The sequence below is a fragment of the Lactuca sativa genome, chromosome 9 (assembly GCF_002870075.4).
Source record: "Lactuca sativa cultivar Salinas chromosome 9, Lsat_Salinas_v11, whole genome shotgun sequence".
Lineage (NCBI taxonomy): Eukaryota > Viridiplantae > Streptophyta > Magnoliopsida > Asterales > Asteraceae > Lactuca > Lactuca sativa.
The window spans coordinates 6,177,030-6,193,908 of NC_056631.2; the positions used below are offsets into that span (position 1 = coordinate 6,177,030).

Below are 16,879 nucleotides of genomic sequence, written 5' to 3' on the forward strand. Positions count from 1 at the left end.
CCCCGAAATTTAGGGTTTCATCTGCCAGCTCCTACTCGTCGAGTCTCTTCTTGGACTCGGCGAGTAGGTCATTAAAACACGTGGACCAACCCGTTACTACTCGATGAGTAGGGTGACCAACTCGTCGAGTAGACCCAAAGACCAAAAAGATTCAACATAAATCAATACCTGAGAATCGGAGCTGTAGCACCTGGTTCCTGGTACGTAAAATTTATCTTAGTATTTATCATTTCAGCCTTGGACTCGGCGAGTTGTAGGTCCGACTCGCCGAGTAGGGACGCGGTCCGGGGGCACGTTTAAGTTGGCGACTCGGCGAGTCACCGCTGTTTAATGAAACCCTAAATTTCAAGGGTTTGCACCCTATTTAAACCCTCATTTCCGCCCCAAGCTCGCCCCCATTCACCCTCAGAGCCCCAACATCGTTTTTGCCCTTTTTCCTTGTGAGATTGAAGTGTTTTAGGTGTGTTCTTGAAGCCTTTGAGGAGAAAGAAGAGTAGATCAAGAAGAGGAGAAGCAGGCCAAGCATTTTTGTGACATCTCAACGTTTTCCTTGAGGTATAGCTCGTTTCCCCTCTGTTTTTAAGCTTGTAGTCCCTATTAGCTTCATGAAAGTCCTTCTTGAGCCATTCTCCAAGCTTGTTTGTGCTTTGTGGATTATAATAGGTTGTTAGCCTTTAGATCTAGGCATGATTTGGTCCTTGGAGCTGGGATCTACTGCCTTTATGGAGTCATATTGCATGAAATTCCTAGATCTACCCCTTTTGGTACTCTTTGAGCCCTAAAACCTTCAATGGTGATTATCTACACGTAAAGTTGGAAACTTTACGTGTAAACCAGGCCCTAGGAACCCACATCTACGAATGGAATGGACTGGATTCAAGCAAAATCGCGTGTATAGTTTTTGCATGAGGTAGACTCGGCGAGTCGTTCATCTGACTCGGCGAGTCGTTCATCTGACTCGGCGAGTCTGGTCGCGAGTCCCCGGGTTGTTCCCCTTTCTGTGTTTGCGAGTCGGAGTAGTGAGTCAAAGGGTATGACTCAGTGGGTTGGAATCCAGACTCACTCATGAGGTCACTCGGCGAGTCAATGCCATGACTCGACGAGTTCAAGACAATCTTCTTAGATCAAGAACAGACTCGACGAGTTGTTCATACAACTCAGCAAATCACAACATAAAGTGTTCTTCGGATGAAGATGAACTCGGCGAGTTGTTCATACAACTCGGCGAGTAGGATGAAGGACTTGGACATCAGTTTAGAAGGAGAACTCGTCGAGTCAACGCCTAACTCGACGAGTAGAGACGTGATACAGGGCAACCGATTGGATAGGGACTCGGCGAGTTGGAGAGCCAACTCGGCGAGTCGGGTCAACTAAAAGTTGACTCTGACTTTGGCTTATGACTTGGTCAGGGGTAAAATGGTCATTTTACCCAAAAGACAGCTAGCAGTGATTGATTGACTGTTTTGTGGGAATTATAGCCGGAGGATTTCCGGAGCAGCAGCAGACGGTCAATTCCCACACAGATCAGCAACTACTTCGAGGTGAGTTACCTTCCAGTAGCGGTGGGTCTACGGCCACAATGCCGGCCCACCAGTAGGAGTTGTATGTAGATGATTGTCTCTGTGATATTCATCTATGGATTTCTACTACATGTGTTACGTTTATGTGCTAGTATGATATGGTGCTATGTGCTAGTGACAGTAGGGGGAGATAGTCCCCAAGATATCCGGTCGATAGGGCCGAAGGGGTAGTCATACCCAACCATGCTAGATAGATTCTGATATTGTGATATATGTTATGTGGTAGTAGTAGGGGGAGAAATAGTCCCCCAGTATCCGGTCGAGAGGACCGAAGGGGAGGCCAGTACCCAGATATGCTAGGCAGTATCCGGTCGAAAGGACCGAAGGGGAGGCCAACACCCAGGTATGCTAGGCAACATCCGGTCGAGAGGACCGAAGGGGGTAGGTTGGGCACCCAGATATGCCCGACAGTATATGTATGTTATGTGATTGTGTGGTATGTGGTATTATGGGGGAACTCACTAAGCTTCGTGCTTACAGTTTTCAGTTTTGGTTTCAGGTACCTCTTCTTCGAAGAGGAAGGAGCCGGCGCGGTAGCGGTACATCACACACATGCTTTGCTTTCCGCATCATGAGATCCTCCTGGGAAATTGTACTCTGACACTTTACTGTTTTCTAAAAATGTTTCTAGACATGCAATATCTTTTGTGAAATGTCATCATCGTTGAACCTTTTATTTCTAATGTTTGCCATGTACTTGTTTTAAAAAAAGAAAAAAAATGAAATTTTTGGCTCGTATTTTTGGGATGTTACAGGAGCGTTACACATATACAACTATTCTACCACACATGTAAGAATAAGTGAGGAGACTCACCTGATACCGATGACTGATAAATCTCACTCTCGAACTGTCGGAACTAAACTCCGCCTAATAAACTTAATAAGTAACCATAATCAATTTAGGTCATTATCCTGACTCATAAGTCCAAATCCCACAACTACACTCCTTGAGGGAAAAAGACCATTTTGCTCCTTCCATGGTCCAAAACCCTAAATCTTTGACCAAAGTCAAAAGTTGGCAAACAGTCAACATGCCCAGTGTGTACGCTTCCTACGCGCCACGTACTCCTTGAACGATATGGGTCGGGGTCAAGCCTGAGTATGTTGGGCGTAGCCAGAAGTACGTTGCGTGTAGGCTGTCTGATCCCAAACTTAACTTCTTAATGTGTTAATCATTAAGACATGCAACCCAAACTCAAATCTGACCTCAAAAGAATGTCTTAACCCATAAAGTTCATAACTTTAAGCTTTTGCATGGTTGAACTAAGCTTAAACCTCAAAACCATAACTTAAACCACACTCAAAACCACCATACTCTTGCATGGAAAGGAAAGGACCTTCAAGCAAGCATTTTTATGATTCTAGATGACCTAAAACACATGAAAGGACAACTAATATGCTATGGAGTGCACCATACTCACAAAGATCCAAACTTGGGACAAAAAAATTCATAAATAACCCATTTAAGATATCTAGAAAGAAACACACTAAGGTATAAAATTTATACCTCCAAAAGATGCACAAGATGGTATAAAATAATCCCCCCCCTATAATCAGACTTTGTCCTCGAAGTTAGCCTCAGAAAACAGATCAGGATAATGCTCGCACATCTCAGTCTTGGGCTCCCTAGTCCATTCCGAGCATTTTCAGTGTTGCCATTGAACTTTAACCAAGTTCACTACCTTGTTCATCAATAAAAATCACAATTTACCGTATAAATAAATGTTTTTGCCTTGGTAAATCATACTATTATGTTCTCCATTTTAGGGTTGTTTAATAAATTTCATTATATTATTTTATATGAGTGTAGGGTTTAATCTTTAAGATTTAAAAAGTATATTTGCTTTCACTAAAATATTTTAGGGCATAACAAGGGACATATGTTGCCACTAAAGGTATCAAGAGTTGTTGTAATTACCTTTAGCGGTGACATACCTCAACTAATAAGTCATTGATAATATTTCGCTGGAACTCTCTCATCCTTACATCTCTTGATATAGTTTGAAACATATGTTTTATAATATGCACACAAGTAGTGTCTCGTTCACAACACTTCATCGTAAATAACATAACAATTTGTAATATATATGCAAAGTACAAGAATTATTGTAATATGCAACTCGATAAATGATGTCTCATTATAACTTATAAATTTGTAATTATAAATAAAAACATAAAACATGGAATAAATAAAGAAATCCTAGTTAAAAGTTTATCTCATGGACTAAGATTAAAATCATGAACTATAATATGGTTACTTAGTATGTATTCTATTTTGTAATACTCCTTACAAACACAACACAAAACAAACATAATGAGTGAAATCAAAACTATTAATCTAATTAATTGATATCAATAGGCAAAATAAACTAAAGAATGATTACAAAAAGGGATAATAAGTTGAAAAAATAACGAATTTTTAATTTTGTTTATATTTAGTCATTTAATTTTTTTTTTTGAATTTGAGTTATACTTAAATTATTTGAAAGTGCTCATATTTTACCTTTATAACCGATCAAACAAATTCAAATAATTCAAAAATAAATCGAAAAAAAAATTTAATGAGTAAATACTAACAAAATTGAAAGTTTTACTTTTAAGTCATCATCCAATAAAAGATATATCAAATGCTAAATAACCGAGTCAAGTTGCAGTGTCAAAGGCACTCTGAATTTGATCCCACAACATATGAAGCAGAACTAGAGCTTTTTAGGTCAAGTTATCCGATCCGGGCGTAGTGCAACGTGCACCGGTACACTTCGAACTGCGAACCCCCATATTGCGCATATATAAGATATAAAACTACGAGGCAAACCCCAAATGCATCATCATATACCAGAATCAAAATGCAAACGCCACACACTCCCCTCGACACCTCAATGGCCGATGATGATACTCCACTTCAAAACAACCCTCAAGATTTTGGAAAATCGCTTCACGGGTAATCACTCTTCGTATTACTTCTCCTCTTCGTTTTCGCTTCCACGTTGAATTTGTTCGATGATTCCCAATCTTATGTTTGTTATTTTATTTTATTTTTTATATTTTTTCGGATTGTTTTGACGACGATGATCGGAACGCTAGGTGCAATCATTACCGGAGAAGATGCAAAATTCGTGCTCCCTGTTGTAATCAGATATTTTTCTGCCGTCATTGTCACAACGAAGCCACGGTTCGCCCTTTCTCCCTGTTTACGAATCTTCAATAACACTTCAAATCATCTGATAGGGAGAAATCTTTAGCTAATTGACGTGTTTTGCATTTTGCGATATGTATAGAGCGCGTTGACAAACCCTAAGGAACGCCATGAAATTGTTCGGCACGACGTTAAACAAGTACTCTCTTTTTTTTTCTTTGACGAAATATTACGTTTCCGTGCATTAATCATTGTCTTTGAATTGATACGATGAGGTAATCGGTTTATTCGTTGGTGGTTCCAGGTTATATGTGCAATTTGCAATACTGAACAGCAGGTTCGTATTCAAGTTATGAGCAACCTAATGGCGATCATCAAATTTCAGAAAACTTACTTTCCGCCATCATCTAAAATAACAATCATTCCTATGAATATGATAGGTTGCTCACGTCTGCACCAATTGTGGAGTGAAAATGGGGGAATACTTCTGTGGGATTTGCAAGTTCTATGATGACGATGTAAGAACTGCCTACTTTCATTCTGTTTTATAGCACTAAGAGTTACTTGATAAAGAAAGTCTCAGAAAGTTTTGGACTATATGCTAACTTCTGTATATTTGTGGCCTTGTGATTCAGATTTCAAAGGAACAGTTCCATTGCCATGACTGTGGAATATGTAGGTTAGTATGTAAGAAAAGTTGTGGGTTTTGGAATTATATCTGTGGTTCTTTTTTTTTTTTTTAAATAAAAAAAATAAGCTGATGCTAGAATTATAAATCACTACAGAGTTGGAGGTGGTGCGAAATTCTTCCACTGCCAAAAGTGTGGTAAGTGGTCATGCTTTCAACATTTTTTCCTGCCTTTCCAATCACTTTAAGGGGTGTTTGGCTTGCCAAATTCCGTGGGATTTTGCCGGAATTGGAATTCAATTCCATTCCATTTCGATCCCAGGTCTGGTTGCAACTTTCAAATGAGTATTGACTTGAATTATGTTGAAATTCACAAAAATCCTGTGACTTATGGATTTCAATTTTCAGTATTCCACACTAAAACCCATGGCATTTTTCCTTTTAAAAAATACATTGTTACTGTTTTAACCTTAGACTTTCAGAAGTAAATACCTCTCACTGCAAGATCTTCTTACACATTTGATTATTCACTGCTACCCAAACGTGTTAAGGAAGATGTGCATGCTAATACCTATACCTGGTGTAATCTTGCTAGACTTTGAAGCAATAGTAACAGTTAAAATATGGTTTAATGCCTAGAATAACAACCAAATTTTTCAAAAATTGAAAATTACCAAGATAAAGATTAAAATTTGTAAATAGTTTCATTCAGGGTAACATTGCCAAAGTTGATTGTCTATATTACCCTAAATGACTCTTTTTGCAAAGTTGAGCCTCTTTTTGTTGATTTTCAAACTTGAGTTGCCAAATTAGAAACTAGGACAAAGCTGGTTGCCTTTTTGAACAATTAATAAGCATCATTTGTTTTGTGGTCCTCACCATACAAGTTGCAAAATTGCTGTTGGTTTTCCTACGACCACAAGTCACACAAACAAATCTTGAATCTTGATTCTTGACTATTTTATTAGGATCTTGCTATGATGTAACGTTGCGTGATAATCATGCATGTGTGGAGAACTCTATGAAAAACCACTGCCCTATATGTTATGAGGTCTGCTATCTTTATTAAAATTGTGTATTATTTTTTGTTTTAAAAAATATATATATATATTTTAACATGAATGCTTTTTTTTTTTTTGTAGTTTCTTTTTGACTCTATCAAGGGTGCAACAATCATGAATTGTGGACACACGATGCACATGGATTGCTACAAGGAGATGATCAGCCAAAATCAGTTAGTTTATTTAGATGTCAATTTTCCTATAAATGATTCCTGGTGATAAATTGTTGTTTGTTTTGCAGATACCGTTGTCCCATTTGCTCAAAAGCGGTGTGTGATATGTCTAGAACCTGGCGAAGATTAGATCAGGAGGTATACAATTACAAATTTATTAATAAAATTATTTTGGGGTATGAAAATAATTAAAATATGATTTATACAAAGCAATTTTCACTGCTATAATCTATAATGTCGTAATAAGAAAAATATTGAAAATACAATGCTATAAGTGGGTTGATTCGTCAAAGTAGTATGTAGGCTTTAATAAGAAAAAGAAAACGTTGAAATTACAATATTGTCAAGAGAAATAAACGGACAAAGGATGCTATCATAAACAAATAATTGAAAGTACGTTGCTATTTCTTGCATTTAGCTGTTATAAGAAGTTTGTAATTCTGACAGATTGAAGCTACTGCCATGCCTGAAGAATACCGATATGAGGCAAGTCTTTACATTCACTTATTGCCCTTTGGTTATACAGTAATTCTACATTTTATATCTTTAGTATCCTAGGCTATGTAATACTTTCTTTTGTCTTTTTCTTGAATTTCATAAATAAAATTCAATTCTACTTGGGGTGACTTTTAAGCGTTTTGATCCATTTTCCTTTAAATTAGTCTCTTAAAATTATCGGTCTGACTCTTGACCTATTATTATTAATTATATCTTGCAGATTCCAATCCTGTGCAATGACTGTAACAATACTAGCAAAACATCGTTTCATATTCTTGGACACAAGTGCAGTAACTGCAAGTCTTACAATACACGAAGAATTGGGACACCAAACAACTCGTTGGAGCCACAGATTTAATTTATTGGGAATGGTAAATTAACACATCTGTCACTAAATCCATATAGATAGATCCATCCATCCATCCATCGTTAGACAGACAGACAAACAAATAGATGTTTTGTTGCTAGATTAAAACCATGATTATTATTATTATTTTTCTTCTAAGTATTTAGATTCATGCATTTTGCTACCAATTTGTTGTAGAATCGCAAAAGCTCACAATCAATAAGTGATGTAGGTTTTGTTATTATTAATGGGTTGTGCATAAGGAGCATTATGTGAGATCTAGATGAGGTAAAATATAGTCTGCGGCTAGGTGGCTGATAGTCCACAAGAAGCCCAATCCATATTCGTGTTGAAACTAAGCAACCTTTGACCCTTTTTTTTTTTTTTTTTTTTTTTTTTTTTTTTTTTTGTAAATATATCACCTGTAACCACTAACCAACTGTCTTGTGCCTTTTGAGGGTGAATGGCGTGTTTGGATTTGTTGTCCAAAGTGATTACTAAGACTTGAACTCATGATAGTAAGTTTGAAGTACTTGGTAAAAGTTGATTTTGGTTCTCTGATCATATATGGTCAAATAATTGGATTTGAAGGAAAATCGATTATTGAAATGAATGTAAGGAGTATGTAAAATGTTGCTACAAGAAAATCGATTATTGAAATGAATGTGAGTTTACTTTAATCAACTAATTATTTGATTTGATTTGATAATCATTTTGAAAACCAATATTGGTAGGTCTGTTTGGTGTATTAGAATGTTAAAAATTTCTTGCAAAGAAATATTAGAATTAGAATGTTCCCAAGTCATCTCTTGAAAGGCTACAAACGAGGGGGTGAAAATTCAAACCGGACTGAACCCATAGCAGATTTTGAACCGGAACCGTTTTAGGGGAAAAGAGTGGATAGATAACCGAACCATTAACCATATATCTGGGCCGGTTCCGGTTTTTCAATTTTTGTACCGGTTGGAACTAATACAACATGCAATGCAAATGGTACAAGCCGGTAAAACACTTGTTAGACATTCACAACTTTAAATTAGTTGTCACCTTGAATGAATTATGATTCATCATAATGCACAAAAACTAAAAGCATTTCAACTTTGATATGCCTTCTTCTAGGGATCGTAGCTCAATGAATATGTAATCAAATAAAACGAAATTATAGTCTAAAACTAAGTAAAAATAGCAAACTACATGCCGGGAAAAATATTATGTTATTCCGACTTCAAACGAATGAGTTATTACAGTTTATAGAATTTCGCAGATTCAACATTATACAGAAAATCTGAAAACATTCCAATTCTCATACCCAATTTCTAGGGGATTGTAACTAATGAATACATAACCAAGTAAGGTGAAAGTATAGTCTAAAACTAAATAAAAACAATAAACTATATGTTGGAAAGCATCATGTCATTCCAAATTCAAACAAATGAGTTATAACAATTTGAAGAATTTTATATATTCAACACTATGTAGAACCGATCCAAATCAGATTTTACCCGAAAACAGTGGAACTAGACTGAAAAAAAGAACCAGAAATGAGGATTAAAGAGAATCGACAACCATCCCGGTGTATGAAAACCGCTACTTATCCAATGCAGGTCATCTGGTTTGTTCCAACTTATCCAACAAGATATGTTCAGTTGTTCACCTTACTTCAAAGTAATCCAAAGCATTAGTTGGTTAATCACCCAGTCTTACTACAAAATTAAATGTCGTTAAGAAAAACTAAATTAAATAATAAATATTAACAGGCCCACCCCAGGCCCGCTCAGGGTGGGCAATAGGCAACCATATTGTGCCTATCTTTCAAAGGATTCCAAATTTTTTATGGAAATTATTATATTTAGAAGATAGTACAATAATTTACTTTCAATTATTGAGTTATTATGAAAAACTTGATAACGATTATATATTTTAAAGGCTCAATTTTTTTTGCCTTGAGCCCAAAATATGTTTGGAACGGTCTCTAAATATATTTACACTATTTAAATCATTAAAATTATTCACTTATTATTACTCTATTATTATATTTATTTGTAATATTATCATGTGAATAAATCCATGAATAAACTTGATATTCTAACATTCACAAGCAATGTGTAATATCAATCAGTTTAAAAAATTGAAAAAAAAAACTCGAAAATACATATACACATAATGATATTTGCGTACTTTTTTTTTTTTTAAAACTCTTTAAAACATCATTTGCACTGTCCATGTGTTTTGGTTGAAAACTTTATAGAAAAAAAGTATAAAGTTTTTTTTCTACATTATTTGAGTTTTTTTTTTCTTTTATTTATTTTATTTCTTTATTTTTGAATTTAGTATATATATATATATATATATATATATATATATATATATATATATATATATATATATATATATATATATATATATATATATATATATATATATATATATATATATATATATATATATATATATATATATGTTCCACTTGAGGTATTCAACTTCAAGTCAACTCTAAAAGGGTCATAGAAAACACTAGAAAAGTGTAACTTTATGGCTGTCTTTTTAATATTATAACGTATGTTTCATGTATTTTGTCGGTCACTCGTGCCTTGTTCCACCACCATCTTTATGGTCATTTCTTTTTATTATAAGAAAATATTTACTTCAAATTTTAAAGTAATAAGCTTTCTAATTTAAATTTTTAATTTCTATATAAGAAGATAAAGAACAACATGTCTTTGAATATTATTATACATATAAAAAACAAAAGTGAAAAAAATTCGATAAAAGGGCTGAAAAAGTGTCCATATACTCTAAAAAATCGAAACTAGGACATAGATGAAAAGTGTTTATATCACTAAAAATTTGAGTGTATGCATTTCTATTTTTTATACTATAGTTTCTTATCAGTGTTGATATATATATATATATATATATATATATATATATATATATATATATATATATATATATATATATATATATATATATATATATATATATTTATGCATTTAAAATCACTGTGAATTTTTATTTTTTATTTTAATATAATTAATCTATTTATTTAAAATATGTTATTAAATATAAACATTATTTAGTATTGTTAGTCTTTTAAAAGGATTATTATAATATATGAATTAAATATTATTTAGTATTGGTAGACTTTTAAATAAAATATTATTTGTTAAAATAATCGATTGTAACAACTGTTAGTAATTTTATTTATGTGCAAACGAGTATAGGTCGTTATGTAATATTGTTCAAAATAGTTGAGTATATATATATAAATAAAGGACTTCTTGTTAGATGTGTTAAGAAACGAGAGGCTTCTTTGGCAAATTAGCTTATAAACTAGATTATTAAAAACTATCTCAAGTTAAATTATCAATAAATTAGCTTATGAACTACTTTATAAACTATTATAAGCTTATAAGTTACCTTTATTTATCAAACGCTAAGTTACAAAAAATATCTTATTTTGTTTAACAAAACCTAAATGAATCCTATAAACTAGCTTATTTTCGTCAAAACAAGGCTTAAATGAATCTCAACTCTAACATTGCGAGCAAAGGTGGATTGCATCTTGACATTGAGATTCTCTTGCAGGTTAGTCTTTCAAATTGTCTCCAATTTACATTTTTATTTTATTTTGAATTTGAAGCCACATAAAAGTATCTTGGTTGTAGAGTTTCTTCTTGTATTGAGTTTCAGTTTGAAATTTAATTTAAAAAGAATGTTAGGTACATATAAAAAAAATAAATTTATTTAAATCGGTGATATTTCATTCAGTAGTTTAATCTTCATTCATGTCATCATCCTTAACTATTAAAAGTTAAAAACATATTTAATCATAATCACCATTTTATTCAACTCTTATTAGACTTACATTACAGTTGGCTTAAGTTCTAACTTTCCAGTATGATGAATTAAAAAAAATGAGTTTAATCAAATCATTTAAGTATTTAAAAATACTCTCTAATATTTATATAAATTTCTGCTTAATAATTTTAAATAAAAGGTGAGTCAAAATGACATAAGAGTCATTATTATTCTTTGTCTAGTTGTTAGTCGGATTTAATGCAAATAATATAACGAAAGTTGCGTATAATTCAATTCATTTTATTATTTTGTCTTTTAAATTTAATGATGTCTATGCATCTATGTCCTGTGAATCGTATCATGCTGTGCTCGTCTCAACAATAAAAAGGTAGAAAAATCATAAATAAGCTTTCACATGTATAGCGAAAAATGAATTATTATTATTATTAATTTTTTTTTTATCTGGATAGCGAAAATTCGTTTACAAGAATATGTTCAACCATCATTGTTTTATTTGGATAGCGAGGAAAAATCATATATTATTTTTTTCGTGATTGGTAATGTCCTTTTCGTAATGTTAAGGCAAAAAGGAAGAACTAAAATATCATACGAGACTTTGTATGTCCAAGATGTCTCCACGTCATTCTATATCTCCAGTCCACCATCCCTCCACAATATCTTGAATCTTCTCCACTTTCTCTGAAATCTGTACATACTACTTTCTACATACATTTATCATGATGAAATCATCATGAGGACACCACCCCCTTGTCTGATTTTTATCCATTGCTTGGAGAACAAGCATATTTCCTACCAACTACTTCGATTTTGATACACAAACGTCAAACTAAATTCTAAATTCATATCCGTCCATACCCAGTTTTTGAATCCACTCAATTTCACTTTCTTTTCATCAATTTTGAAGATATATATTTTTTTTCAAAAGCATGCCTGATTCACCTCTTCCAGCCGAACACTCCCATGGAAGCCCACTGAGACGCCGACCTTGTGATTTCTGTAATAAATCGACGGCGCTTCTGTATTGTAGAGCTGATAACGCCAAGCTCTGTCTCTCCTGCGACCGAGAAGTTCATTCGACTAATCAGCTTTTCACTAAGCACACACGGTCGTTGCTTTGTGATGGTTGTGATTCTTCGCCTGCTTCGATTTTCTGCTCCACTGACGCCGTTGTTCACTGCCAGAATTGCGACTGGGAGACACATAATAAGTCGAACTCGAATTCGAATTCGAGTTCGCCGGCGACACACGACCGGCGACCTCTTGAAGGGTTTACTGGTTGTCCTTCTGTTACTGATTTGCTATCGATTTTAGGGTTTGAGGATTTGAGCAAAAAAGGGCTTTTACTTTGTGGTAGTTGTGAGGAAGGATCCGATTCTTACGGGTCGGGTGATAAGTTTCCGGATTATCTTGTTTGGGATACTCCTTCGTTTGTGAGCCTGGATGACCTGATTGTTTCAAGTGGCTCTGAGCATAATTATCAAGCCATGGGTGTCCCTCCTCTCCCCAAGGTACAACCTCTCATTCTTGATAAAATGGTTGTCGTTTGTTTATTAACTCTGACTGTTGGATCAGAATCGAAATGCTGCGTTTGGAGCATACAAAGATGAACTTGTTCGCCAGCTTCGTGAATTGGCAAAGTCTGACCCAAATGTGGATGGCGATGAAGGCATTATTAAACCAATAAACGATGAGTTTCAGCCTATTATTAATATGGCAACTACACAAAATAATAGGAGTTCAGGGTTTGAACATAATAAGTTAGAAGAGCAGCAAGTAGCATATTCTTCAAATGAGGTATATTAGTCTCGTCTTCATTTTTCATTAAGGAAACAGGTGAGAAATGAGTATTGAGTAACCTCTTTACCACTTGAATACACAGGCGAACACATTTCAATGGTGTCCCGATGTTTGTGATGCCGTGGGTCAAGATTTATATTCTGACCAATTACATAACGCCACAGAGACACAATGCATAGTTCCTGTTGAAAAAATCGACACTGTTCATCATAGTATCACTGCTGAAAATACACAAGTCTTCCCCAACATCTTTGTTGGTGTACGTGAAATCAACAGTCAGGAGAGAGAAACCGCACTCTCGCGATACAAAGAGAAGAAGAAATCCAGGAGGTATTGTGTTTTGGTTTGGCAGATATTTTTTTTAAACATTATTTATCGTAATTTAATTCGGGTTCCTTTTTTTTTTTTTTTTTTTGTTGTTGTTTAAACTGGTTATAACAGGTATGATAAGCATATTAGGTATGAATCACGAAAGGTAAGAGCCGAAAGCAGGATAAGGATCCGCGGTCGTTTTGCAAAAATGGATCGTTTGGATGTTTGATAGATGATATAGTGAGTGAGAGTGTAGTTGTGGTATTGCTTCATGCATATCAAAAGATGTTTGTGAGTAGTGCCATGGTTTTCTGTTAGTTTTGTATCGATCCTGTCTGAGTAGCTTTTGAGCATGTTTTGTTGTGAGTGTAGCTTGTAAATAAAATAAAGATATGAGTTATTTAATTAAAATTGTAACCTAGGTTTTCAGAATTTAACCAACAATTTGCAATGTAAGGTAGTAAAGAAGCAAAGTAATCGTGAGTCACCATTGAATGGAACAATGAGAAAGATTTCAATGTAGGTATATTAATATATACATGATAAAATGGTAAAAATGATCTTTATGATATGTATTTTTTTGTTTTAATCTTAATCTTAATTTTTTTGGGTGGGTATGTATTTTTTTGTTTTAATCTTAATCTTCATTTTTTTTTTTTGGGTTGGTGGTTTTTTAAGTAAGTTTATTTACGGTTTTAGTCACCGTCCAAACTAAAAAGGCTATTATACCGATTTTTTTTCACTTTTTAAAATTAGTATTATTATTAAATATTAATATGGGCCACATACCCCCCCCCCCCCCCCCCCCCAACCCATCTCGAATATATAACACCCTCACATCTCCCTCTCCTCGTCTTTGTATCTCCTTCCACCTACATTCAAATGACCGCACTTTCTATGTTCAATTCCAACTTTCAAATGGAAAAACTCATCTCTGATATATTCTTCATTCTCGAGAACAATTTTTTATTCGTTTACAACAATTTGTCGCAAGAAAGCAAACCCCTCACCAGAAAAATCAGAATTCTCTCCATTGATGGAGGTGGAGCCATCGACGGTATCTTAGCCGCCAAATAAATTCTCCCTCTAGAATCATCCCTCCCCTGTAAATCTGGAAACCAGATGTCCACATTGAAGATTTCTTTGACGTTGTTGCAGGATAAAGAATTGGTGGTGTTCTAGCCGCTTTACTTTTCACTAATGAAAAAAGGATCGGTTGTTGTTCAACGCAGATGAAACGCTTAAGTTTGTGACGAAGAATGTATAGAGACTTTGCTAGTCTTCTAAACAAGGACTTCTCCACCAGATTTTTCAAGTAAGGTGACTTCAAGTAGTATGTTAGCTCAACATAGTGAAGTCTGCACTGGACTCTTCACCTACCTTGACCACATATCCTTGTTACTATTTTTCTTTCCGTTTTAATCTCCATTCACGAAATAATACCTAACTATACATGTGATTTTGGGGCTAATTTTTTGTTGCTATTGTATCCTCAAATGTGATTGAAAGAAAATCATGTTTGGAGATGGGTTTCAAGGTAGGTGTGATGGGTTTCAGTTGTGGGTTAATGTGATGAGTTTCAATTTATTTCAATGTTTGAATTCTTGGTAAATCCTAGTTCTGATTTGGCTTTTTAAGTTTAAAAAGAGATGTGGTAAATTATGGTTCTGATTTTGCATTCTTGGTGTTACAAAGAGATGTGTGTATGTTGAATCTGAACTCAGATCTTCATATGGTTCATCCCAAGATCTTCATCTGGGTTGGTTTCATATGATACGTGAATATCAGATCAAAATTACCAAAATTTGTTGACAATCGTGAATCTTGAAAGAAATTATTGATACATGATGCAGAATTGATCACTCACCTCAGCTCTTATTACGACACGATCTCTAAAGACAACAACCGAAGTAATGGGGGTGGTGTTGGGAGCGTCTCATGGTCAGGTGAATGGAGGTTTATAGTGAAACCCTTTTTGTCTTCTTCAACTGGGTTTACAAATCCTAAAACCCCTTGAACCCAAGAACAAAACCCTTTGAAACCCCGACGTGGATGGCATAAGGTTGTCGACAATGGAAAGAGATCGACAATGGGTTCTTCAAACCAAGAGGGAAAGATTTTTAAGGGGAGAGAGAAGACTAAGATGAGGCTGTGCGTTTTTTATTTTTAGGAAGTGTATGTGTGTGTGTTTTTGAGTTTATATAGGAGGGAGAAAGCGATAAATATAGAGAGAGAGAGAGAGAGAGAGAGAGAGAGAGAGAGAAAATGAATTATCTGAAGCTGCTCGCAAAGTTTTCACTGGAATGGTTGCTACTATAACTGAAATAATGTAGGATATCACATTACACAATGTAAGCACATAGGACATCTCAGCCACACAAAAATACCACTCATGGTAAATATAGTGAGAAGACTCACCTTGCAAGCAAGCAAGCAAATAACCTCGTACTCGAATCTCAAACTAGCCTCCACCTAACACAAAGGATGAATATATCTAATTAATACTCTTATCACGACGCTAATAACCGAAGGCTATTCTTTCTCTCTTTAACTCTTGAAGTGGATAAAAGACCATTTTACCCCTCCATGGTCTCCATTTCTCATGATTGACCCAATCCTAAAGTCAATAGAAAGTTAAACTCGAGTCAGTAATCCATGTTTGACCCGACTCACCGAGTGCACCCATGTGACTTATCGAGTCCACTCATTTCCTCAGAAGTCTTGAGAAGTTCCAGCTCAGCTCGTCGATTTCACCCCCAACTCGCCGAGTTATCGCATGATCAAGCTCATCGGAACAAACCCTCACCAACTCGTTAAGTCGGCTCATCGACTCGGCGAGTCCATTCAAAATCATGCCTCATTCAGACGATTCAAAGCAAATCTACCACTCCAAACACGAGATCTAGCATCTCAAGACTCAATTGTCACATAAAGCTTCGATCTTTACGTTCATGCATGGTAATTTTGCTCCAACTTACCAATACTTGCTCTCACAAGGTGTTAAGCACAATAACCCTCATATGGGTGAATAAAGCTGGGACCTTTGGACTCTAGGGACCTTACAAGGTCCAGATCTGAGGTCTAAACCCCATGATAACTCTATATGCACGAAGTCCCAACAAAATGTGGAAGAAACCCTAATCTTCCTCAGTAATAAGATCTAGGCAAATAAATGAGAAAGGTGCAAGCTTTTACCTCCCACTGAAGCCCTTTCATGAAGATACACTAGATCTAACCGATTCTCTTGCTTCCTTGTTGGATACTATCCTATTCTCCTCAAGAGATGTACTAGGTTACTCCAAGTTTAGCTTCTAAGACTCTCATAGCTCACTACACACGTTTAGGGTTTTACACAGGAAGGTTAGGCAGCTGGTGAGGCAGAAATGAGGGCATAAGTTCCCTTATATAGGCCCCAACCTCGGGAAATTAAGGTTTCTCTGTCCAGCACCTACTCGGCGAGTTGACTCTCTGACTCGTTGAGTCCATTCATTAATCCCACGCGGACAACTTGACTTTACTCGACGAG

At 35.1% G+C, this 16,879-nt stretch overlaps 2 protein-coding genes across 2 annotated transcripts; both read left to right on the forward strand.

Annotated features, from left to right (window-relative positions):
* The first annotated feature begins 4,221 nt into the window (after positions 1 to 4,221).
* On the forward strand, positions 4,222 to 7,670 carry LOC111886444 (E3 ubiquitin-protein ligase MIEL1). The gene is made up of 12 exons (XM_023882690.3): positions 4,222 to 4,521; positions 4,665 to 4,752; positions 4,859 to 4,915; positions 5,021 to 5,053; positions 5,157 to 5,234; positions 5,352 to 5,395; positions 5,502 to 5,542; positions 6,313 to 6,395; positions 6,487 to 6,578; positions 6,647 to 6,716; positions 7,026 to 7,064; positions 7,297 to 7,670. The coding sequence occupies exons 1-12, from the start codon at positions 4,427 to 4,429 to the stop codon at positions 7,432 to 7,434; spliced, it is 858 nt and encodes a 285-aa protein (XP_023738458.1). The 5' UTR covers positions 4,222 to 4,426; the 3' UTR covers positions 7,435 to 7,670.
* A 4,121-nt stretch (positions 7,671 to 11,791) lies between these two features.
* Positions 11,792 to 13,790, forward strand: LOC111886442 (zinc finger protein CONSTANS-LIKE 13). Its single transcript, XM_023882688.3, has 4 exons — positions 11,792 to 12,752; positions 12,817 to 13,038; positions 13,124 to 13,371; positions 13,483 to 13,790. Exons 1-4 carry the CDS (start codon positions 12,171 to 12,173, stop codon positions 13,580 to 13,582), a joined length of 1,152 nt encoding a protein of 383 aa, XP_023738456.1. The 5' UTR covers positions 11,792 to 12,170; the 3' UTR covers positions 13,583 to 13,790.
* The last annotated feature ends 3,089 nt before the right edge of the window (positions 13,791 to 16,879 follow it).